General features: G+C 40.5%; 1 protein-coding gene across 1 annotated transcript in view; it reads right to left on the reverse strand.

Annotated features, from left to right (window-relative positions):
• The window catches only part of LOC106872619 (regulator of telomere elongation helicase 1 homolog), a 169,714-nt gene that overhangs the window by 4,972 nt on the left and 137,242 nt on the right, over nucleotides 1–27,500 (reverse strand). The window contains exons 30-33 of the mRNA XM_089340714.1: nucleotides 20,740–20,862; nucleotides 17,233–17,377; nucleotides 13,231–13,359; nucleotides 7,932–7,990 (exon numbers count right to left, since the gene is read on the reverse strand). Of these exons, the coding sequence (XP_089196840.1) occupies nucleotides 7,932–7,990; nucleotides 13,231–13,359; nucleotides 17,233–17,377; nucleotides 20,740–20,862 (456 nt within the window). The remainder of the gene's footprint in view (nucleotides 1–7,931; nucleotides 7,991–13,230; nucleotides 13,360–17,232; nucleotides 17,378–20,739; nucleotides 20,863–27,500) is intronic.

A 27,500-nucleotide genomic window follows, 5' to 3' on the forward strand; every position in this document is an offset into this window, starting at 1 on the left:
GGAATGAAGCCAGTATGCTCCGTTGGATGTGTAATGTCAATGTGAATACCCGTCAGAGTGTAAGTATCTTGAGAGAAAAGCTGAACATTAGAAGCATCAGTTGTGGTGTGCAAGAGAGACGATTGCGCTGGTATGGACATGTGGTGAGAATGGATGAGGATAGCTGCGTGAAAAAGTGCCACACCCTAACAGTTGAGGGAACCCGTGGAAAAGGTAGGCCCAGGAAGACCTGGGCTGAGGTGGTGAGGCAAGACCTTCGTACATTGGGCCTCACCGAAGCGATGACTACTGACCGAGACCTTTGGAAATGTGCTGTGCGTGAGAAGACCCGGCAAGCCAAGTAAGATCGTTGCCAGTGCCCCTGGACTGGCTCTTGTGTGGGTGGCACATGAGATGCACCATTTTGAGCGTGGCCGTTGCCAGTACCGCCTGACTGGCTCCCGTAGGATTTTCGAGTGAGATCGTTGCCAGTGCCCCTGGACTGGCTTGTGCGGGTGTCACATAAAAGACACCATTTCGATCGTGGCCGTTTTCGTGCGGGTGACACGTAAAAGCACCCACTACACTCTCTGAGTGGTTGGCGTTAGGAAGGGCATCCAGCTGTAGAAACTCTGCCAAATTAGTTTGGAGCCTGGTGTTGCCATCCGGTTTCACCAGTCCTCAGTCAAATCGTCCAACCCATGCTAGCATGGAAAGCGGACGTTAAACGATGATGATGATGATGATATATATATATATGTATGTGTGTGTATATGTTTGTGTTTGTCTCCCCAACATCGCTTGACAACTGATGCTGGTGTTTAAGTCCCCGTAACTTAGCGGTTCGGCAAAAGAGACTGATAGAGTAAGTACTAGGCTTCCAAAGAATAAGTCCTGGGGTCGATTTGCTCGACTAAAGGTGGTGCTCCAGCATGGCCACAGTCAAATGAGTGAAACAAGTAAAACAGATAAGGGTTCAGCAATTTCTTGCTGAGCAACCTACATACATGATCTCTGTTTATAGTGTAGCATAGCAAAGATAGGTGAATTACGTCCCTTTGATCGAAAACGCCACCAGGTGGAGTGGTAGCTGACACCTGTATATTCCAGCATTTTGCACTCTCTTTCTCTCTCACCATTACTCAACCAAGGAGCATGAATCTCTCTTCCGCTTAAAGCCACAGACTCCATGTGGTTACTGTCCTTCTAACTCCCTTCATCAAATCAACGTTGCCAGTACATATGCAACAACATGGCGTATGATATACTTTCACTGTAAAAAAACCCTGAATCCTTTAGCATTCAGATTATTGTCAAATCTAACACTTATTTACTTGTTTCAGTCATTTGATTGCAGCCATGCTGGAGCACCGCCTTTAGTCGAGCAAATCGACCCCAGGACTTATTCTTTGGATGCCTAGTACTTATTCTATTGGTCTCTTTTGCCGAACCGCTAAGTTACAGGGAGCTAAACACACCACCATCGGTTGTCAAGCAATGTTGGGGGGACAAACACAGACACACACACACATATATACGACGGGCTTCTTTCAGTTTCCGTCTACCAAATCCACTCACAAAGCTTTGGTCAGCCCGAGGCTATAATAGAAGACACTTGCCCAAGGTGCCACGCAGTGGGACTGAACCCGGAACCATGTGGTTGGTAAGCAAGCTACTTACCACACAGCCACTCCTGCACCTTTATTCACATTGTTTTGAGTTAATCATGGATTATCTCATAGCTTCAAGAGTTTGATGATGGAGTAATTTATTTTTAGATTAACATTATAGAATAAGTGTGAGAAGCTAGATCTAGCCAGTTTGAACATAAAGCAGGTGGAATATTTTAGCTGGTTTAAACACTAAAGGGTTAAACCAGCCATATCTGGCCAAAATATTCTGCCTGCCTTATGTTCAAACTGGCTAGATCTAGCCTCTCACACCTACCATACAATGCCATTCTAAAAATAATCAATCATAGGCGGAGGAATGGCTGTGTGGTAAGTAGCTTGCTTACCAACCACATGGTTCCGGGTTCAGTCCCACTGCGTAGCACCTTGGGCAAGTGTCTCCTACTACAGCCTCGGGCCGACCAAAGCCTTGTGAGTGGATTTGGTAGACAGAAACTGAAAGAAGCCTGTTGTATCTATGTATATATATATATGTGTGTGTGTGTGTGTGTGTGTGTATATGTTTATGTGTCTGTATTTGTCCCCCACCCCCAACATCGCTTGACAACCGATGCTGGTGTGTTTACGTCCCCGTAACTTAGCGGTTCAGTAAAAGAGACCGATAGCATAAGTACTAAGTTTACAAAGAATAAGTCCTGGGGTCAATTTGCTCGACTAAAGGTGGTGTTCCAGCATGGCCACAGTCAAAATGACAGAAACAAGTAAAAGAGTAAAAGAATCACATCATCAAAATTTTGACAATTCATGATTAATTCAAAGCAATGTGAATAAATAAGCATTACATTTACCAAAATAATTTGAATGCTAAAGGATTAATAGCATGAAGAAGTAACCTGGGTTCTGTAGTGTAAATACACAAATAAATTTACACACAGGAGAAAGCACACAGCCTCTCATTTGCAAATATGTTTTTGCGACTGAAAAAATAGCCCAGGTTCCGTTGCAAAGTGTAAATACAGAAATAAATTTATACATACGAAAAAAAGCACCCAGCATTTCGTTTGCAAGTGTCATTGTGTTATTTTGACCAAAGTAACACAGAGCATAGTGTCATCATCATCATCATTTAACACCTGCCTTCCATGCTGGCATGGGTTGGACAATTCGACAGGAGCTAGCCAGGCAGGAGCCTGCACCAGACATCTGTGTCTGTTTTAGAAATAAATTTACACATGCAGAAAAGCACCCAGCATTTTATTTCCAAGTGTCATTGTGTTATTTTGATCACCAGGTTCTGGAGCATAGAGCAAACACTGAAATAAATTTACACATGCAGAAAAGCACCCAGCCCCTCGTTTGCAAATGTCATTGTGTTATTTCAACCACTTGTGACTGCTGAACAAAGATGACACACCAGTCAACTACATGCTATGTTATCCTCACCACATTAGTTGATTGCAATGAGCGAACATTTTTAGCCTTTTCTGCAAGATGCATTCAATAGCGAAAAGAGTAGAGATTGTGGAAACACAAGTGAGAATAGGCTACATTATACCATAGAACCTGGGCTACTTTTTTGTGTGCCACCCTTATATAAATGGAAAAGTCCCTGGCTTTAAGAGTGTCATGAAAGGCCTGGTTGGAGGCCCAGCTTTCTCACTTCTAAAGGGCTTAGAAAAACTGAAAGACCACTACAATAAGTATGTGAATCTGTGAGGGGGATATATTGAATAAAATTATAATTAACTGATCCTCCTGTATTTTCTCTCACCCAAAGCCAAGAACTCTTCAGCAACCCCTTGTACCGTTATATAAGTGGGAATGCTTCTTTGCAATCTCTTGGAAAACATGTCTGGACTAGGGTCTTAAGGAATAATATTACACTGTCTTGGAACAGGTAAGAGTTGAAGATAAGAAGGGTATCAGACCATAAAAATCACTGAATCCTGTTCAACCTATGCAAGCATAGAAAAGTGGAGGTTGAAAAAGATGATTATAATGAAGAAACTAACTTATATTCTCAATATGGGTGAAGAGAGCCTGTAAAATTTTGAGGTGCAAAGCGAGGGGAACTGGAATAACCAGTTAGGAAGCAGTAATTTAGAAAACAACCAACATGAAAGGAATAGAGTATGATGCATGCATATGAATGGCAATTCTACATGGTAGTGAAATGTGGGCCCGCAGTGCAGAAGATATGGGAAAGCTAGAGAGGAATGAGGCTAGTTTGCTCTGCTGAATGTGTAATGTAAGTGTACATGTGTGAGAGAGTATTAGTGTCTTGAGAGAGAAGTTAGGCACAAGAGTAATAAGAGCTGTACAGGCCCTGTACAGGGATGGCGTTAGTAAGGTTAAGGTTGGCAATGAGTATAGTGAAGAATTCTGGGTAGAAATAGGGGTCCACCAAGGATCAGCCTTCAGCCCCCTCTTATTCATCATAGTCCTCCAGGCAATAACAGGAATTCAAGACAGGTTGCCCCTGGGAGCTCCTTTATGCTCTCATAGCAGAATCATTACCAGAACTAGAAGAAATTTCAGGTGTGGAAGCAAGGTTTAGAATCGAAGGGCCTTAGAGTCAATGTTGCAAAAACCAACGTCCTAGTAAGTAGGAAGGCGAACACATCACAAACCCCTTCAGGTAGATGGCCCTGCTCGATCTGTAGAGAAGGTGTAGGCAGAAACTCCATAAGATCTACCCAGTATAAGCTATGGACGCATAAGAGGTGCAGCAACATCAAAGGAAGGTTAACCAGGAAATAGCTTTTGTGTGCGGCAGATGTACAAGGACAATAAACACCAAAGATGCTCAGAAAACTGATTCCATCACATGCCAGGAGAAACTAGAAGTAGGGGTGGATGCTCAGAGAGTGTTGCCACTAGAATAAGAATAGCCTGGGCAAAGTTCAGAAAGCTCCTACCTCTACTGGTGACAAAGGGCCTCTCGCTCAAAGTGAAAGGTAGATTGTATGTTGCATGTGTATGAACTGCCATGCTTCACGGCAGTGAAACATGGACTGTGACTGCTGAAGAATGCATAGGCTTGAAAGAAATGAAGCTAGACTGATCTGCTGGATGTGTAATGTCAGTGTGCACACATGACAGAGTGTAAGCGCCCTGAGAGAAATGTTGGACACAAGAAGCATCAGATGTGATGTGCAAGACAAACGATGTGCTGGTATGGCCATGTGCTGTGTATGGATAAGGAGAGCTGTGTGAAGAAGTGTCACTCCCTAACAGTGGAAGGAACCCGTGGTAGAGGGAAACCCAGGAAGACATGGGATGAAGTACTGAAGGACGACCTCAGGACACTGAACATTTCAGACAAGATGACAAAGGACTGAGATAACTGACACCTTGCTGTACTCAAGAAGACATGTCCTCCACAGCAGAAGTGTTAAGGTCACATATCCTGGTGAAGAGGATTGACTCACAAGAGACCTGTGCTGGTGCCACATAACAGGCACTAGTACCAGTGGCACATAAAAAGCACCCAACACACACTGTAAAATGGTCGTCGTTAGGAAGGGCATCCAACCATAGAAACCAAGCCAAATCAGACTGGAACCTGGTGCAGCTTCCCAACTCTGGTCAAACCGTTCAACCCATGCCAGCATGGAAAACGGATATTAAAGGATGATGATGACGATGAATAGAGTCATTTGGAATAAAATTAGCATCAAGAGACTATGTGACTTCTAAAACTGCGGAGATCGGAGCTTACACTCATCACTAATTTACAAAAAGTGACCCCAAAGGACCAGCCAACGCTTAGCATAAACCGCTATTGTCCACACCGTAACACACACTCTCCTCATAATATCAAGTTCTCTATACAATAATAACTAAAAAACTATATTCAATGAAAATTTTTTCAAGGGAGAGAATTAAGAAGTTACCTCCCTTCAGCAGTTAATCTGAAATTCTTTGCAGTTTTTTTTATCTTACTGTTATTCTTCAGTTTTCTTTTCCTCACACAAGAATATATTTCATATAAGAGATATATACTAACAGTAGACACAGCATGGCCGAATGGTTAAGAAATTCGCTTCGCAAGCAAGAGGTCTTGGTTCAATTCAACAGCGTGGATTCTTCAGCAAACGTCATTCTCTACAGCTTCAGATGACGTATCTTGTCATTGAACCTAAGTATAGTAATCCCTCACCATATTGTGGTTTATTATTTAAGCTTACGTCTATTCCTTCGTGGTGTTGTCTTGCATTTATAATAAAATAAATATAAACAGATTATAAAAATAATAAAAAAATATACACTACAGTAGTTTCTACTTCCATGTATTTTCACCGACCACGGGTTTTTTTTGAACAACACACGCGATAGTCGAGGGATTACTGTAGATGGAAACTATAGAGAAGCCCATCGTGTGGATTGTACTGGTAATTCAAACTTTACAGTCTTGTCATATGCTGAGTCAAACATTAAGAATACACAGGACTGTGGAATACTCAGCCACTTATATATTTAATTTGGGTAATGAAACAACTAATACCTCATAATCAAACAACAGTAACCCACCACCATACTATTAAAACACTATTGGCATAACTATATGCTCTATACCCATGGACTTTGTTTCCTCCCAACTTTGAGAAGAATGAGTATTTTTTAATGATATTTTCTTCAAGTATGTTTCAAATGGTGTAGATTACTACATAAACTAATATTGTTTGTTCCATGGCTGAATGGTCAGCAACTAAACTGGCTTCTGCACTTGAGGAGCTTGTGAGGAAAGTGTTTGGAGATTCAGCAAGACTAAATAGAAACCACCCCAATATTTCTGTCAAGAAAACACGAGAAAGTCAAAGCGAATTAATGCTATCCCTTGATCTGATGGGCGAAATTGCACAGAGTCAGGAAGACAATGATACATGACAACAACAATGATGAGATTGCGACTATATTAGAATTTGATGCTTGGAAAAAAAAAAAAAAAAAAAAACGGCGCAGGAGTGGCTGTGTGGTAAGTAGCTTGCTTGCCAACCACGTGGTTCTGGGTTCAGTCCCACTGTGTGGCACCTTGGGCAAGTGTCTTCTACTATAGCCTTGGGCCTACCAAAGCCTTGTGAGTGGATTTGGTGGACGGAAACTGAAAGAAGCCTGTCGTATATATGTATATACATATATATATATATCTGTGTGTGTGTTTGTCCCTCCAACATCGCTTGACGACCGATGCTGGTGTGTTTATGTCCCCGTAACTTAGCGGTTCGGCTAAAGAGACCGATAGAATAAGTACTAGGCTTACAAAGAATAAGTCCTGGGGTCGATTTGCTTGACTAAAGGCGGTGCTCCAGCATGGCCGCAGTCAAATGACTAAAACAAGTAAAAGAGTAAAGAGTATACATCATGTATTTTGAATTTATTCCCTGAAATGTATTGATGATGTCAATTACAATTATGCAAAGTTCATCTGTGTGAGATATACCCCCCACCCACCAGTTTTTAAAAAAAATAACATTAAATTCCGATAAAACTGAAATATACTTTGTACATTTCAATTGTATCAAAATGTGCCAAGTATTTGTAGAAAATTTTGTTGAAAAAATGTTCATTTTTCAAGTATTTGTAGAAAGTTTTGTTACCCCCCCCCCCACCTTTTTTCAGAAAGTTATGAGGAAACAAAAGTCAGGCAGGGGAGCACACTTGTGTAGTAAGGTCAGACTATTATACTGTTTAAAACAACACAACATATACATACATACATACCTACAGTAATAAATAAGTGGCACGTGAAAAGACATTCGAGCGAGATCGTTGCCAGTGCCGATGGACTGTCTCCTGTGCAGGTGGCACATATCCAGCTGTAGAAACTCTGCCAAATCAGAGTGGAGCCTGGTGTTGCCTCCTGGTCCACAAGTCCTCAGTCAAATCGTCCAACCCATGCTAGCATGGAAAGCGGACGTTAAACGACGATGAAATATATATAGGTGTAGGAGTGGCTGTGTGGTAAGTAGCTTGCTTACCAACCACATGGTTCCCCGTTCAGTCCCACTGCATGGCACCTTGGGCAAGTGTCTACTACTATAGCCTTGGGCTGACCAAAGCCTTGTGAGTGGATTTGGTAGACGGAAACTGAAAGAAGCCCGTCGTATATATGTATATGTGTCTGTGTTTGCCCCCCCACCATCGCCTGACAACCGATGCTGGTGTGTTTACATCCCCGTAACTTAGCGGTTTGGCAAAAGAGACCGATAGAATAAGTCTTGGGGTCGATTTGCTCGACTAAAAGGTGGTGCTCCAGCATGGCCACAGTCAAATGACTGAAACAAGTAAAAGAGTAAAAAAATAAAAGAGTATACTTACAGTGCTGTTGGTGATACAATGTTCTTGACCAAATGTTTTTAATTTCTTGTCTGGAGGTGCTGCATAGAATAATAAACAACTATTATTTAAAGAATCCTCTCAGAACTTTTCCAAACATCAAATATCAATAACATCTATCTTGCTCAGAATATCGATCTCCTGAAAACTGTTCAGAAATGTGCAACCATTTCTGAATAACTGCTGTCAGGCACCGACCATACTCTGAATGTCTTACTTCCCCAGGGCATGGACACATTAAAGCCCCAACATCTGGCAACTGGCTTGGTAGATACCCACAAGATTATTCACCATCTATCCAACAACAACCTTGGGCACCTTTTTGAATTCCATACATCTAACGCTCATGGACATGCTTACAAAACCAAAAGAACAACACAACACCCATGACTTTCAAAAACATTCTTTCAGTCAGAATTGCTGAAGCAATTATCTCCATCAGTTGTTAGTTGTCAAGATAGGAGATCCTTCAAAACTTCCATGCTTTATGAAATTTGCCAGCCAGCAGTACACCTGATGCTCACACTTTCCAACCCTTTAGCATTAAAAAAATACATAATGAATGAGCAAAGTTTACACATTATCTCATAGCTTTGAAATTTTGATGAGGTAATGGTTAATTATTAGAATGATATTGTAGGGTTCGCGTGAGGAACCAGATTTGGCCCGTTTAGATATAAAACAGGAAGAATATTTCGGCTGGATATGGTCAGTTTGAATGCTAAAAGGTTAAATGACTCATTCACTGTCCACGCACTTTTGGCATCATCTGAACATTGTACACTATAAGTTTATTACATATACCTCATCCCAATGAAGGAGCCTCTGCTAGAAATAGCAACCAAATCTCCCTTTCAAATCTGACTATCTTAACTCTTTTGATACCAACCAACCTGAGACAACCCTTGGTCCTTTGATACAAACCGGTTTTAAAGTGATCTAAATTAAAACCTGTCAAAGAAAAACAGATGAAATGGTCACGTATGACATGCCTTTGACCATAGGTGTCTGCTCAGACTGGGTTGATCTGGCACACAATAACAAATATTACCTTGCTCGAAACAAGTAAGGGTTGGTGACAGGAAGGGCACCTGGCTGAAGTAAAATCTGCATCAATAAGCTCTGTACAACACATGCAAGCATGGAAAAGTAGTGATGATGATGATGATGATGATGATGATGATGGTGATCTTTTATTTGTTTTGGTCATTAGAATGCAGCTATGCTGGGGCAACGCTTTGAATTTTTAACCAAATTAGTCAACCCTAATGCTTATTATACTTATTATATCAATCTCTTTTGCCAAACCACAAGGTTCCAGGGATGCAAACATGTACACAAAGACATACACACAGATATATACATACACACACACACATATATATACATATATAGTATGTAGAAAAGGAGTAGGTAGTAACTCTATAAGATGTACCCGGTGCAAGCTATGGACACATAAGAGGTACAGCAACATCAAAGGCAGGTTAACTAGCAAGTTAGTTTTTGTTTGTGGCAGATGTTCAGGTGCAATAAAGACTGTAAACAAACAGGAAACGACTTCTATCTCATTCCAGGGTGAAAAACTAGAGGTAGTCGATAGCTTCCGCTATCTGGGCGACCAAGTTAGTAGTGGGGGTGGGTGCGCTGAAAGTGTAGCTGCTAGAATAAGAATAGCCTGGGCAAAGTTTAGAGAGCTCTTACCCCTGCTGGAGACAAAGGGACTCTCACTCAGAGTAAAAGGCAGACTGTATGATGCATGCGTACGAACAGCCATGCTACATGGCAGTGAAACATGGGCTGTAACTGCTGAGGACATACGTAAGCTCGCAAGGAATGAAGCCAGTATGCTCCGTTGGATGTGTAATGTCAATGTGAATACCCGTCAGAGTGTAAGTATCTTGAGAGAAAAGCTGAACATTAGAAGCATCAGTTGTGGTGTGCAAGAGAGACGATTGCGCTGGTATGTGGTGAGAATGGATGAGGATAGCTGCGTGAAAAAGTGCCACACCCTAACAGTTGAGGGAACCCGTGGAAGAGGTAGGCCCAGGAAGACCTGGGCTGAGGTGGTGAGGCAAGACCTTCGTACATTGGGCCTCACCGAGGCGATGACTACTGACCGAAACCTTTGGAAATGTGCTGTGCGTGAGAAGACCCGGCAAGCCAAGTAAGATCGTTGCCAGTGCCCCTGGACTGGTTCTTGTGCGGGTGGCACATGAGATGCACCATTTTGAGCGTGGCCGTTGCCAGTACCGCCTGACTGGCTCTCGTAGGATTTTCGAGCGAGATCGTTGCTAGTGCCCCTGGACTGGCTTGTACGGGTGGCACATAAAAGACACCATTTCGAGCGTGGCCGTTTTCGTGCGGGTGACACGTAAAAGCACCCACTACACTCTGAGTGGTTGGCGTTAGGAAGGGCATCCAGCTGTAGAAACTCTGCCAAATTAGACTGGAGCCTGGTGTTGCCATCCGGTTTCACCAGTCCTCAGTCAAATCGTCCAACCCATGCTAGCATGGAAAGCGGACGTTAAACGATGATGATGATGATGATGATGATATATATATATATATATATATATATATATATATATATATATATATATATATATATATACACAATGGGCCTCTTTCAGTTTCCATCTACTAAATCCATTCACAAGACTTTGGTCATCCTAAGGCTTTAGTAGAAGACACTTTCCCAAGGTGCCATGCAGTGGGAATGAATGCAGAACCATGTGGTTGGGAAGCAAGCTTCTTACCACACATCCACACCTGTGCCTGTGCTAAGAATTCTATGAAGATGTCGGCTGAAAAAAATTGAAATCCAGTCCAAGGTAGTACTTGTATTTGGCACCTGAGGTTGATTTCTGCTGACAATAAATAGCCCAGTCCATGCTTAACTTGCCAACATTACCTGAGTGTCAGGTACTCTATATCCTTTTGTTGTCTCCTTTCATGTAGACATAAATCTACATGCTGTGTACTTAGGTAGGCATTAGGAAGGGCATCCAGCTATAGAAACCATGCCACAACATACAATTGGAGTCCAGACAGCTTTCTGCTAGCCAGCTCTATGTCAAACTGTCCAGCCCATGTCAGCATGGAAAGCGGACATTAAACGATGATGATGCTTTGACAGGTGTTAAACAAAGAAATAAATTACTATCATAATTTTAATGTTCACTTTTCTATGTTTGCATAGGTCGGACAGTTTATTGAAGCAGATTTTCTATGGCTGGATACCCTTCCTGTCACCAATCCTCACCTGTTTCTAAGCAAGATAATATTTCCCCATGGTCAAACATATTATTGCAGGATATTGGTTTCAAATTTTGGCACGAGGCCTGTAATTTCGAGGGAGTGGGTAAATCAATTACCTCGACTCACAGTGCTCAACTGGTACTTATTTTATTGACTATGAAAACATGAAAGGCAAAGTTGATCTTGGTGGAATTAGAACTCAAAACATAAAGACAGATGAAATACTGCTAAGTATTTTCCCTAGTGTTTTAAGGTTCTTGCCGCCTTATTATCGCAGAATATTGAAAATGAATTATCAGGCTGAGTAAAGAGTAAGCAACGTTTTGAAACATGAAATTCATCACAATATATTTCAACAATGAGGAAATTTTATTCATCAAAGTACCATTACAATCAACACATTTTTGCCAACGAGTTACAAGTTTATTTATTTGGGTAACATAAAAACCTGGAGTTCTGGAGCTGATGAACCCTTTGAACGCACTTTCAGCATCGGTTTGATTTTTGATCTCCTTCTCTCGCAGGAAACCATCAAAGTGCTTGCAAAAGTGGTAGTTGGTAGGAGAAAGGACTGGGGAATAAGCTGGGTGGGGGAGAACTTTGTAGCCAAGTTTCCTCAACTTTTGGATCATCATTAGCAAAACGTGTGGTCCAGCATTGTCATGAAGAATGATTGGCCCTCTTCTGTTGACCAGTCTCGGACGGAGGAGTAGCAGTTTTCCGTTCATTTTGGCAATTTCATGGCAATATGTTTCTGTAGTAGTTTTTCCATTGTAGTGGATGAGTCCACTACAAGTTGTAGTGGATGAGTCCAGCAGTACACCACCAAACAGTCACTATAACCTTCTTTGTGAAGAGCTTGGGTTTAGGGAAGGTTTTTCGTGCTTCATTTTGGTCCAACCACTGTGAAGAACGTTTTTTTATTATTGTACAGAATCCACTTTTCATTACAAGTTACAATACGGTCGAGAAATGGATTGGTCTGGTTACAGAGAAGAAGTGACAAGCAAATTTCATATCTGTGCATTTTCTGATTGTCATTCAAATCATGTAGTACCCATTTGTTGAGCTTTTTTTGATTTTCTGATCACAAACTAATGGTTGCAGGCAGTTTTCTGGCTAATTTGAAGTTCTTTGCCAGTTCTAGAGTGGTTTTACGTGGATCTTTCGATGACAGATGGGGGGTCCACTATGCTCACGTCTCTACTGCAACATCATTTAAACCATTTTCAAGCTGACCACTCACTGGTCATTTCCTTACCAAACGTTTCATTGATATTGCAAGCAGCTTCAACTGCTTTACATCCTTTCTTGATGTTGAATAGCAAAATTGCTCGAATACTGCTCTTTGACAGTTCCATTTCAGATGATTAATAACAATGGTGAAAAAAATATCAATGTTAATTTATTGATACATTTGGGCAAGTCTATGTCTGTATTATCAGACAAATGCAAAAAAAATTTTGAAGACAATTCAGAACTCTGCAAAAATCTGGAACAAATTCTTCATTGTTCAAAACGTTGCTTACTTTTTACTGAACCTGATTCATCCATTTCCAACATTACACGATGTCAAGGGGAGATAACCATAAGCACACACACACACACACGGTGGTTAGTTTCCGTTTACCAAATTCTCTTAGAAGGCTTTGGCTGGCTTTTTAATCTATCTTTTTATTCTTTTTTAGTTTGTAAATATATTTTTAAAAACTTAGATAAATATATTTTTAAAAACTTAGATGAATATATTATGTAAACTTTAAGGAAGCCATTTGTTAAATTGCAAAAATGTTATAAGGAAAAATATTCATGAGGAGAGTCTTGTGAGTAGTGAGACTCAGCAACTGGGGCTATAGTAGAAGACACTTGTCCAAGGTGCCATGCAGTGGGACTGAACCCAAAACTATGTTCTTGGGAAGTAAACTTCTTAACCAAACAGTCATGCCTGTACCTACAAGATAAAAGAAAAAGAAAAAAAGGCCTAATGGCAAAAACATCAAAATTCTGTGACAAATCTACTTACGGTTGGCATCGCAGATCAAGATTCTTCCAATGGTATGCTCTGGCTTGAAGTCACAACCCATTCCAGTGATGTCAACACAGAATTGGTTGAACTGTCTTTGATGTTTGGGACGGATAAATTTGTAGAACACTGCAAAAGAACAAAAGGATTACACAGAGATACACAGGCGCAGGCATGTAGGTTAAGAAGCTCATTTCCCAAACCATGTGGTTTCAGGTTCAGTCCCACTGCATGGCACCTTGTGAAGGCATTTTCTACCATAGAGAAATAATGCTGGGAGTGAATTTCGAATATGGAAACTGTGTGGAAGCCCAATGGATATATTCGTTTATTCTTTTACTTGTTTCAGTCATTTGACTGCGTCCATGCTGGAGCACCACCTTAAAGGGTTATAATCATAGAAATTTATTCTTAGTAAAGCTAGTACTTAATCTATCAGTCTCTTTTGCCGAACTGTTAAGTTACAGGGACATACCTCAGCATCAGTCGTCAAGCAATGGCAGGAGGACAAACACAGACACATACATATATATATATATATATATATATATATATATATATATATATATATATAATGACAGGCTTCTTTCAGTTTCTGTCTACCAAATCCACTCACAAAGTTTTGGTCATTCAAGGCTATAGTAGGAAGTACTTGTACAAAAGAGCCACGCAGTGGGACTGAAACCGGGACCATGTGGTTGGTAAGCTAGATTCTTACCACACAGCCATGCCTGTGTATGTCTTTTACTGGTTTCAATCATTGAACTGCGGCCATGCTGGGGCTTTAATCCATAATATAAAAAAAAACGATTAAAAAAATCTACACTATTACTTATTCTTCTTTTAAAGCCAAAATATTCCATCAGTCTCTTTTTGCTGAACTGCTAAGTTATAGGGACGCGAACAAGCTAATACTAGTTGAAAAGTGGTGGTCGGGGACAAATACAAACAGAGAAACATACATACATATATCTACATATATATATATAGGTATAGGCGTGGATGTATGGAAAGAAGCTTGCTTCAAACCACATAGTCTGGGTACAGTCCCACAGCACGGCACCTTGGACAAGTGTCCTTTTGCCAAACTGCTAAGTTACAGGGACATATACACGGGTTGTCAAGCAGTGGTGAGAAACAAATACAAACAGAAAGACACACACAGAGATATATATATATCTGTAAATACAATATGTGACAATTATTTGGTAGCCATGATAAAACTCCGTGTTTCGGATGTCGGGGCGGAAACCCACGCCACCATCTCTTCAGTTATCGGGCCATCGTAAAGAATGCTATGAAAATGACCCTTTTAAAACTGTACTTTTCTCCAAAAGTTTCTTAGAGTATAGTTCCCTTGATGGTATAGGTATGTTTTCCATAGAATAATCGATGTAGTAGGTGTCCATATTGAATTCTTCTGCGGGGCAGAGCCCTCAACCGATTTCTGGCGACTTTCCAAAAATAAGCTGTATTAGCCCTTACGGAAAAATAGTGGAGTACAGGAGGTAACTTTCATTGGTCATTTTCATAGCATTTTTTTCGATGGCCTGATAACTGAAGAGATGGCGGCGTAGGTTTCTGCCTCAACATTCGAAACTTGGAATTTTATCATGGCAACCGAATAATTGTCACATATTATATTACAGATAAATTCCTCTATTTACATAATATCGAGATCTCTTTCATTCTTTTGTTGTCTCTCTCTCTCTCTCTATATATATATATATATATATATATATATATATATGTATGTATGTATGTATATAATATATATGTATATCTATGTGTGTTTGCCTTTGTGTCTGTATTTGTCCCCCACCACTGCTTGAGAACCAGTGTTTGTGTGTTTATGTCCCTGTAACTTAGTGGCTTGGTACCAATAGAATAAGCACCAGGTTTCAATAAAAAAAAAAGCCCTGGGATCAATTTGTTCAGCTAAAATCTCTTCAAAGTGATGCTCCAGCATGGCTTCATTCAAGTAAAATATATATACATAAATAGAGGTGTGTGTGTGTGTGTGTGTGTGTGTGTGATAGGCTTCCACACAGTACCCATCTCACAAATTCACTTGGTTAGATGCCATAGTAGAAGACATTTGCTCAAAGTGCTGTGTAGTGGGACTGAACCTGAAATCATATGATGGCCAAGTGAGCTTTTGAACCACACAGACACACACACACATATATATGCATTTTGTAAAGGATAGTGAGCTTGTGGTTAGGATGTTAGATTCATGATCACTAGGTTGTGAGTTCGATTCCCAGAATGTGTGGTATGACGTGCCCTTGAGTATAGCATTTGATTTTAGGTTGGTGTCTGGGAGGGTGGAACAAAATGTTCATAGGCCGATTATGAAGGAGTGATGCTAGAGCTGTGAAATCTTGCATGCATTAATTTCAACTCTTCTCATTAATAACTACATTGTTTCTTTCAAAGTAGACACCTCAAAGACGACTTCAAAAGTAACTAGTAGCAGCAACTTCTCTTGAAAATGGACAAAATTTGGCACTGTGGTGTTTTCATTTACCAACAGAAAAAAAGGGGTTTCACCTCCAAGGACTTTCATGCTGAAATGGTTGCTACATTAGGAGAACAGAGAGCCTTGAAGATGACCCAAGGCCTGGACATCTGCAACTGTCACCACCAAGGAAAACATTGATCATGTTCACTACATGGTGATTGATAACAAGCAACAGACTATAAATCAAATAGCCAACACTATTGGTGTATCCTGTGAGAGAGTTCAGAATGTTCTGCACTAAAGGTAAACGTTTCTGGGGTGCCACATCTGACACCTGATGAAAAGTGCACCAGACTGATCACATCACAGGAAATTCTAATATGGTTTGAGGCAGATCCAGTTGGTTTCCTTGAATGTTTCCTAACCCAGGATGAGTGTTGGTTTCATCACTTTGAGCCAGAGACAAAAAGACAATCCATGCAGTGGAAATAACCCTGCTCACTTGCTCCAATGAAGGCCAAGGTCATTTCATCTGCAGAGAAGGAAAAGGCCTCAGTATCTTGGGATGCAAAAGGCATTGTATTTATTGACTAACTTCAAAAGGGTCATACCATCAATGGAGAATACTATGCCAACTTGCTGAGGCAGTTATGAAAGGCTATCAAGACCAAATGCTCAGGAAAACTGATGAAAGGGATCCTGTCTCATGAGGATAATGTTCCAGCTCACAAATCCTTGCTTTCAACGGCTGCAGTGTGTGGACTGTGGTTTTGAACTGGTTGATCAGTCACCTTATTGTCCTGATTTGACTCCATCTGACTATCATCTGTTCTCTAACATGAAAAAACACTGTGCTTGGAACTCATGTTTGCAGTGATGATGATGATGATGTCATATCTGCTGTTGACTTTTGGACCAATAGGATGAAAGCTTCTTTACCAAAGGGATCCAAGCACTGCAACACCACTGGAAGACATGTGTGGACTGCAAGGAAGGGCCTATGTTGAAAAATTTACCCTCACTTGGTCAGCCTATGAACTTTCAGCCAACCCTCGTGTATGTGAATGAATGTATAAAAATATGTGCTTACGAATGCATGTGAATATATGAGCAGGTACTGAAAAGTTCCTGTCTTTAAGGGTATCCCGAAAGGCTTGATTGGAGGCCCAACATTCCAAGTTCTTTTACAGGGTTTAGAAAAACTGAAGGACTGCTGCAATAAGTGTGTGAATCTGAGAGGAGAATATGTTGACTAAAATCATAATTAATGGATCCTCCTGTATTTTCTTTCACTCAAAGCCAGGAATTTTTCGGCACCCCCATTACTATATATATCTATACATATGTGTTTTTATAAGTATGTCTTAATATGTGTTGTATGCTTATATCTATGTGTGTATGTATACATATGTATATGCATGCTTATGTGTGTGTTTTGTATGTACTTATTGTTAGTATATGTGTATGTGTGTGCCTGAGTCTGTATGTGTTTAGATATGCATATGTGTAAGTGAGCAGATATAAGAAAACCCACTTACTTCTGAGCAATATGTAGTGGTCAGTACTGGCTGTGAAGAGGTCAGCAAGGACAACCATGAGGCTCTTCAGATCTTCTGTCCTTTTGTAATTGGCCATGGCTTTGGAAAATACCTTGTAGTTGGATGGGGTCAAAGTATTCCGCACCTGTGGATTGATGGTGAGGTGTGTAGTGTATGGGTGAGTAGAGGACATAGTTTTAATACAGAAATCATACAAACATGTAGGAAGTATAAGGGTGGGGAGGAGAGGGGGAGGGGGAGAGGGGGAAGGAGAGGAGGAAGGGGGAGAGGGGGAAGGAGAGGAGGAAGGGGGAGAAGAGGAGGAAGGGGGAAGGAGAGGAGGAAGGAGAGGAGGAAGGGGAGGAGGAAGGGGAAGGAGAGGAGGAAGGGGGAAGGAGAGGAGGAAGGGGGAAGGAGAGGAGGAAGGGGGAAGGAGAGGAGGAAGGGGGAAGGAGAGGAGGAAGGGGGAAGGAGAGGGGGAAGGAGAGGGGGAAGGAGAGGAGGAAGGGGGAAGGAGTGGTATATAGAGAAAATGGGGAGGTGTAGAGAAATATAAGGTAAAAGGGAGAGGGAAGCAATGGAGAGGAAAAGTGTGGTAGGTTGGGACAATGTTGACAAAATGGGGAAGTGACAATTTGGTTTCAAGGTCACTGTTAATGCCAATTTTAAAATATTTACTTACTTAGACATAACTTTTAATTTAATTTATGCACATGGATAAGTTCTACCCTTACTGCAAGCCCAATAAGGAAACCATCTATATCAACAAGAGTTCCAACCATGACTCAAAATATGCTGTGGACAATGTAAGTAGATGTGCTTCTAACTTGTCCTACAAAGGAAACCAATTTTGGTAGGGCTGTTTTCTACCATCATAATAGAGCATTTTGTAGGGGTGGCTTTAGTGATAGAGTGAGATATAGAGAATTAACTTTTCCCATACACAAAGAATTGATACTAAAAAAGTAATATGGTTCAACCCACTATATAGTCTAAATGTATCCATAAACATAGTAAGGTGCTTCCTATCCAGTGAGTAAACCCTTCTCCACCTAACATAAATATAGTAAGATTTTTAACAAGAACACAGTCAAGATTAGTTACCATTGTGTCAGTTATATAATGACTCAGATCTTAAACCACAACACAGCAGTCAGTTACAACCTGCCTCACACTTGCACAAGTGTAATTGTAAAGTAGCAGCTACCTGTCCACTCATTAACAAATATCTCTCAAAAGACAGTGCAGAAAGCAGATGTACAGCACAGTAGCATTCTGAGTAGAACATATATTGGACGCTGGAGAATACCTTCAAGTTCCACTTCACACAGTGTATGCACGCATTCAGACTCAGTAATGTGTGGAACTTCACCTCTCTGTCTAAATACATAGGGTAGTTGAAATACAGAGGTATAGAAAACACTTCTTTAATGTGTAGCACTGCTAGCAAGTCTTCATCTTGTATCACCAGGGTAACTATATTATCATAGTAGTTTACAACACTATAAGTAATAGTAGCAGTTGCAGTGCATATAGTGGTGACATTCTACTGTGTTGCTACAGTAACTTTAGTAATTATCTCTCCATCACCATAACATTTTAGCAGTAGATTCATTTATACAGACAGTACTTTGGTGTGTGTATATGTATGGTAGGCTTCCTTCAGTTTCCACTAACCAAATCCACTCAGATGGCTTTGGGACAGAACTGGAAAAGAAAGTGGTTGGGAAACAAATTTTTTAACACAGAACTATGCACACACACACACATATATATATATACACATATAGGGTAAAATGAGCCCACTTCGATCATGAATGACCATAGGATTGCACCTAGGAAGTTACCCTCCAAGGCACAAGTCCAGGCAAAGTTGTTTGTGTAAGATCAGCAGTCGCTCATGCATACCAGCCTCCCCTCTCCGCGCCACCGATGTCATCCAAGGGAAAGACAAAGGCCGATACAGCTTGGTACCAGTGACATTGCAACTCATTTCTACAGATGAGTGAACCGGAGTAACATGAAGTAAAGTGTCTTGCTCAAGAACACAACTCACACACACACACACACACTTAGATATATGGTAATTAAATTTGTGGAAGTCATTTATCAAGCCACAAAATTGTTAGGTTACACTCCAAAATTAAACTGTGTCAGTGACCAGGTCACAGTTTAACAGCTTTGTATGTGATTTAATGGCAAGCATGGCTTACCTATGAAGATGTAGTAGCTTTAATTTCAACATACAACCTCAAACAAAGTCACTATTGAGACATCTACAACTCTCTCTCTTTTTCTCTTTAGATATATATGTACACTGTGTGCGTGCACATATATATATACATGAGAAAGAGAGAGAAAATTGTAGATAAGTGTGAATGCATGAAACTCTCAGCCCTTGAGTCACTCTGTACCTTCTGCTGGTTATTAATAATAAAAATACACACACACAATATGAGGAGGTGCTGAAAAGTTCCTAGCTTTGCGTAAAAGAAAATACAGGAGAATCAGTTAATTATGGTTTTATTCAACGCATTCCCTTCTCAGATTCACACACTTATTGCAGCAGTTCTTCAGTTTTTCTAAGCCCTGTAAAAGAACACGGGGGGGGGGGGGGGGGGTCGAGCCGCCAAACAGGCATTTCATTATACCCTTAAAGCCAGGAACTTTTCAGCACCCTCCACCACATATATACAAACGCTCACGTATATACCCTATAATAATAATGGCAGAGGTGACCACTAATATTACTACAAAATCATTATAGAGATGGAGAACTCACTACAGCCACCACCACCACCATAATACTTACAACTATGATAGTATACACACAAGCACATTGTACTACAATAGAATTAGTGCCATAGACCTTAAAAATTTAGTTACCATGGTAATACATATTAGTACTACTACAGCTACTACTGTTGCTGCTGCTACTACTACTTATACTACTGCTGCTACTACTACCACTACTACTACAGCTACTACTGCTGCTGCTGCTACTACTACCACTACTACTATTGCTGCTGCTACTACTACAACTACTACTGCTGCTACTACTACTAGTACCACTACTACTGCTGCTGCTACTATTGCTGCTGCTACTACTACTACTACTAGTACCACTACTACTGCTGCTGCTACTATTGCTGCTGCTGCTGCTACTACTACTACTACTACTACCACCACTACTACTGCTGCTGCTACTATTGCTGCTGCTGCTACTACTACTATTACTACAGCTGTTGCTGCTGTTATAGCTGCTACAATATAGTTACCATAGTGATATATAGAAGACCCCTTACTATAAGAGTTACCATAGCAATACAACACTGAAACAACCACTATAGCGACATAGAGTAGACTCCCACTTTGATCTATGACACAGTTACCATTGAAATATAGAAAGTACAGTTGTAGTAATAGAAGGAGCAGCAGTTGTAATTTGTAGTAGTAGTGGTAGTACCACTACTACTACTATTGATGCTGCTACTGCAATATAGTTACCACAGCGGCATAGTCGCCAGCCAACTGCTTGTACATATCCTGGTTTGTTGTTGCGACTGCAACATTGCAAGTGGGGTTAGCTGCACTGGTAATTTCTTGTTGGGACTGACTGCCTTCATCTGGCTGCAATGAGAAAGTGAGATAGTGATGAAGATGCTGGCGGTGGTGAATGATGGTATGGGGGTGTGGGGTGAGTGGCCTTTACATGTACACACACCTGTGTCTATATACATGTGTATATATATATATATATAAATATGAGTGTGTATATATTTATATATATACATATATATATATATGTGTGTGTGTGTGTATATATGTATGTGTATATATATGTGTGTGTGTATATATATATATGTGTGTATGTATAAAAAAATATGTATGCATGCATATATATATGAACATGTATACGTACATGTGTGTATAAATAAATATATGTATGTATGCATATATATAAACATGTATATGTACATGTGTGTATAAATAAATATATGTATGTATGCATATATATAAACATGTATATGTACATGTATGTATAAATAAATATACGGATATGTATGTGTGTGTGTGTGTGTATATATATGTGTGTATCTATAAAAAATATATGTATGTATGCATATATATAAACATGTATACATGTGTGTATAAATAAATATATGTATATGTATATGTGTGTGTGTGCATATATGTATTACATTTTGCTGTATATATCATAACCAGTAATACAGCCACGTACAGTAGTAACCATACCTCTATATGTAAAGCCGACTGGATGATACACAACTCAGAGCTCTAAACTCACTAGCAGTAGTCGTACAGCCAACTGTACACACAAGACATACAATATATGTGTGTGTGTGTGTGTGTTTGTTTGATGCTTGCTTGTATGTTGAGTTGTATATAAAAAAACATTTAAGGTTAAGCTGAAGGATTACTCAATACTTTGCAGTAGAGTATATATGTATTAAACTTCAACAATGAAAAGGTTCACAGTGACTTCGAAGCTTCTGCATCCATACCTTCATTAAACTGTGAAGTCATTGTCCACCATTCCCATGTAAAAGTGTGTGTGTGTGTGTATATATATATATATATATATATATATATATATACACACACACACACACACACACACATATACACATAACAGACACACTAATATACATACAGAGTAATATATGCATGTGCATACACAAAATACAATATATTTATTCATATCTGCATACCTTTCACTTTACCTCCCTCTCTCTCTCTCTCTCTATGCATGCATGCACACACACACACACGTGCCAGGTGTGTGTGTGTGTGTGTGTGCGCGTGAGCTCAGTAGCTTGGCTTGGAAGCTCCTGTTGAACTGAGCAGGTGAATTCAAGGATGAATTCCTAGTGGGTACCATTACTCACCTTCTCTGGTAAATGCTTTTAGAGAAAAGGGATAAATACCACAGCAGATCCTGACGTTGAAAAGCAAAGGTTGCCCACATCAGAATTAATATGTTCCCTTCTTTAAAGATCAATAAATTGACTACTTATTATCACATCAGTGTGTAGATTAAAGGGACACCGAGCAGGCAACAGTCACGGATGAGTGCTCATGTATGGCTGATATGCAGATGCACCCCTATATACACACATACCCTTGCAAATACATACATATGCACAGAACTGATGCCATCAGCTCTCACCCAAACACCAGGTTACACACGCGCGCAACCATCAGAAAGCAGATACACACACATAGGCATCAGACACACACATCTATGCACTCATACATCTGGTATATGCACACACACATCCTTGTCCATAAGTTCCTTCAGAGACGAGCCAGACAGAAAAGTACCACCAGCTTCTTGTTCAGCCACACAGTCCAAGAAACTCTCCTTTTTAAATCATCTGGTGTTGCTGAAATACTAATCTCACTTCTAATAACACCACATGACACAACTTGACCAATGGCAGCCCAGTTTCTGGTAGCCATCTTGCACTTACTATATCTCCCCAATCAGTTAACTGAATTCAACTAGCTAGGTTTCTGCAAGAAGCCTACAAAATTTAAAGTCACATGAGGTTGAATCAAACTGTTTTAAATAATAATAATAATAATAATAATAAATGCCCTGATGCAATACCAAGCAGTGGCACTCATGGCTTCTGACCTTAATTGATTGGAAGTGTTATCATGTACATTGTTTTGTCTTGGTATAAAAGATGGGCTACAGCAAATATTCTGCTCATTACCACAGATTTGCTTGTCAATTGTTTGACCGTAACCAGTTGAGCATGTCCCTTAATGGTTGACGATATGTGCATCTCTGATCACAAGCAGATGTAGTGGGGGAGCATCATAGCCATGTGTTGAGAGGAATTCTTTAGGGTTTGAATAATTCACCTCTGGAAACATGGGTGTTTCATTCAACATCCTTAAACTAGCCTTATTCAGCAACCTTTTGAGCAGGATGGGCTACTCGACTTAAAGAAAATTCTAACTGGGTCCCACCTGCAAGGTCATGTACTGTTTCTCTTGATATGAGATCACCATGTCACGCACATATGGTTGTGATGCATGTGCCTGGTGTACCCTTATCAGACAAGTGGTCATGACAGGTATATTGGGTTTCATATATTTGTACTCCAGTGTGACTTTGATGGCATGCACTGCTCTTTCACTCAATAACAATAATATATATGACTGCATGCACCTTGGGCAAGTGTATTGTACTATTGCCCCAGACCAACTAAAGGCTTGTGAATGGATTTGACAGATGGAAACTGAAAGAAGCCCATTTTCTCCCACCACCACTGCTTGACAACCAGTACTGGTATTTACACCTCTGTAACTTTGTAAGTAGTTCAGTAAAAGAAATTGATAGAATAAGTACAGGGATTTTGAAAATATAAGTACTGGGGTTGATACATTCGGTTGAAAATTCTTTAAGTCTTGCAAGATATTTGGTGCTCTCACCAGTGGCAGTGCCACAAAAAAGCATCCACCCTGTAAAGTAGTCAGCAAAACAGTGGATGATTTTGTGGCAAAGCAAGGGGTTCCTGTGGATCAAGTTAATCCAAGAGATGCAAAACCATCTGTTGTCCATGGAAGAGACCTGAGAGACATGACTTTGGCTCAAATTGACCAAAGCCTCCACAACTATTTTGAAATTGTTTTTGCCTATACCTCCCCACAACAGAAGCTATCATTGTAGAAGGCAGCCAGCATCAGGGTCAAATTGTGGCAGTCACAGGTTTGGCTTCATGCTCTTGCTTGATGAGGCTGGGATCATTCCAAATTAGTGGTCCCAGAGGCATCATCATGCGTAGAGCTGACCAGGTCCACCAGTGCTCCCAATCACTGGCAGTTCTGCACCAGCCCCTCTGCATCCTCCAAGGTGTCTGAGTCTCTGGAGAACTTCTCCAATCATGTCTACCCATCTGCTGTGGGGCCTGCCATGAGGCCTCTTCCAGCCCACAGCTGCTATGTTGAATGAGAGTAAAGCACTGGTAGGATGATTTAGAGGGAGACAGGATATGTCTGTACCAGCACATGTAATGGATAGTTATGAAGTGGGAGGCTGCAGGCTGATGCATGTGTGCATGTAGTCACAGAGGATGGTATAAGAGATTCTCCAGTTTTGATGAAAGCTGGTATTGAAGTTGCAATGGAAATTGCTGGCAGTGATGTGAGCAAAGTTGCTGCTGCTATGGTCCTGTTGGATGACAATTTTGCTTCCATTGACATTGGTGTAGGAGGTCATTTGATCTTTGACAATTTGAAAGAAATCAATTGCTCATGTCTTGATACTGAACATTCTTAAAATCAATCCTTCTTGTTCTTTATTCTCCTTGAGGTTTCTTTACCTCCTGGAACAATTACCATCTTGTGTACTGATTTGGGACCAGGCTATGTGTTGTGTTCTTGAGCAAGACACTTTATTTCACGTTGCTCCAGTTCACTCAGATGTAGAAATGAGTTGCGACATCACAGGTGCCAAGCTTTATCGGCCCCTTTGCCTTTCCCTTGGATAACATCAGTGGTGTGGAGAGGGGAGACTGGTATGCATGGGCAACTGCTGGTCTTCCGTAAACAACCTTGCCCAGACTTATGCCTCGGAGGGTAACTTTCTAGGTGCAATCCCATGGTCAGTCATGACCGAAGGGGGCCTTTACCCTTTCATATAATATATATGTGTGTATATATAATTATGATAAGACCAAAGAGGATCTTTATCCTTTTTCATTTTGTAGTATAATGGGCTCATCTCATCATTTGCACACCCAGAAGACTATTTCAACAAGGAAAGCAAAATCACCATTTAACATCTGGTTTATTTTTTGAGAATGTGTCAACTGCCTTCAGCAAATTCTGTTGTATGCAACTGCTTAGGCTTTTTTGATGGTTCCCAGCCTTTCCTTATAGTTTAACCATTTTCATTCATGATGAATCCTGATAATTTATTCTGTGATGATATAATCCTGGTGGCTTGGTAGAAAATGAAACCTGGTATTGAGGATTGTGCCATATTAGGTTAAAATTTACATCTCAAAAGCAAAAGCACAAAAAGAAAGAAAGAAAGAAAAAAAAACAATGTAGGGCTACAGGGCCCAAGTTTTTTATGACTATATCCTGTAGCCTTTGTAAAGTGGTTGGAGTTAGGGAGCTACCCAGCTGTAGAAACAATGCCCCCACCAAAAAAAAACCAGATATAAAAGGTCAATGTAGTCCTCTGACCTGTCGAATCCTGTCAGACTGACTAACCCATGCCAGCATGAAATGCAGAAGCTAAATGATGATGATGACATATATGCACTCTATGAAGGTATTGGTATTACATTTATCTGTCTGTCTTTCTTATGTATGTGTCGGTGTATGTGTGTGTATATACTGAGATATACATTAATACATACATATATATATATATATATATATATATATATATATATATATATATATATATATATATATATATATATATATATATATATATAGATAGATAGATAGATAGATAGATAGATAGATAGATAGATACAGATACACAAATGCATAATACGTATGTAATCATACACATATTTACTAGTAGAACATTTCAGTGTGTGGCATGTGTGTGTGTGTGCGCACGTGTTTTTGTGTGTGCATGAACGTGTCTATGCGTATGTGTTTGTGCATGTATGTCTACATTCATGCATATGTGTGTGTGTATACAGACTGAAATTTTGTACTCATATATAGATAGAGAGAAGAAAAGTACATGCGTAAAAACACATCTACTCACACACAAACACACTGCTCTCTATGTGCGTACCACATTTCAGTGCAGATAATGTTATAGCTATACAGCAGCAGCAGCAGCAGCAGTAGTAGTAGTAGTACCATTTGGGTCTTAGCAATTATAATAGCTGTAGTAATGTTGCAGCTGTAGTGCAGATGTTGTGTCATAGTATTGAGACTTGTACAACCTGGAGCATACAGGGACGCACAAACTCACACACGTGTATGTGTATATATATTATATAGGTACGGGCGTGGCTATGTGGTAAGAAGCTTGTTTTCCAACCACATGGTTCCGAGTTCAGTCCCACAGTGTGGCCCCTTGGGCAAGTATCTTCTACTATAGCCTCGTGCCAACCAAAGCCTGAGTGGATTTGGTAGACGGAAACTGAAAGAAGCCTGTCGTATGTGTGTGCATGTGCACGTTTGTGTTAGTGTTTGTCCCCCACTACTGCTTGACAACCGGTGTTGGCGTGTTTACATCCTTGCAACTTAGCAGTTCGGCAAAAGGTCTGATAGAATAAATAATAGGCTTAACAAAAAAAAAAAAAATCCTGGGGTCAATTTGTTTGACTAAAAACCTTCGAGGTGATGCTCTAGCATGATCGCAGCCAAATGACTGAAACAAGCAAAAGCATAAAAAAGAAAGATATGTACACACACACACACATGTATTATCATATCTCTCTCTCTCTCTCTGAGAGGACCCGGCAAGCCAAGTGAGACCATAACCTGTGGCCTTTGCCAGGGGTGTAACCAGCCCACTTATGCGTACATTTCCTTCATTGGGCACTAAACTCTGCTTGTGAAGACCTGTTGAGGCAAGTGAAATCGAAATCGAACCAAATTCGATGACTAGCACCCGTGCCAGTGGAGCGCTAATAGCACCGTCCGAGCGTGATCATTGCCAGAGCAGCTGTCTGGCTTCCGTGCTGGTGGCACATAAAAAGCACCATTTGAGCGTGATTGTTACCAGCGTCGCCTTACTGGCATGTGAAAAAAAAAAACATTTGTGTGAGGTTGTTGCCAGTGCCGCTGGACTGGCTCCTGTGCAGGTGGCACGTAAAAAACACCATTTGAGCATGGCCATTGCCAGTACTGCAAGACTGACCCTCGTGCCAGTAGCACGTAAAAGCACCCACTACACTCTCAGAGTGGTTGGCGTTAGGAAGGGCATCCAGCTGTAGAAACTCTGCCAGATCAGATTGGAGCCTGGTGTAGCCATCTGGTTTGCCAGTCCTCAGTCAAATCGTCCAACCCATGCTAGCATGGAAAGCGGACATTAAACGATGATGATGATGATATATATATATATATATATAGGTTTATAGGATTACCCTTATGATATTAGATAGGTTTATGGGATTACTTTAGGTTTCACATCGATAAAGGGTTTAGCATTATGGCATATCATGAGATCCCAAAACCTGTTGGCTGAAGGCCTTTCTATTTATGGAAACCACTTGCTCTCTCATGAGTATGGAATGTTTTGACCTCAGCTA

This window comes from Octopus bimaculoides, chromosome 23, assembly GCF_046866305.1.
Source record: "Octopus bimaculoides isolate indiv1 chromosome 23, ASM4686630v1, whole genome shotgun sequence".
NCBI lineage: Eukaryota > Metazoa > Mollusca > Cephalopoda > Octopoda > Octopodidae > Octopus > Octopus bimaculoides.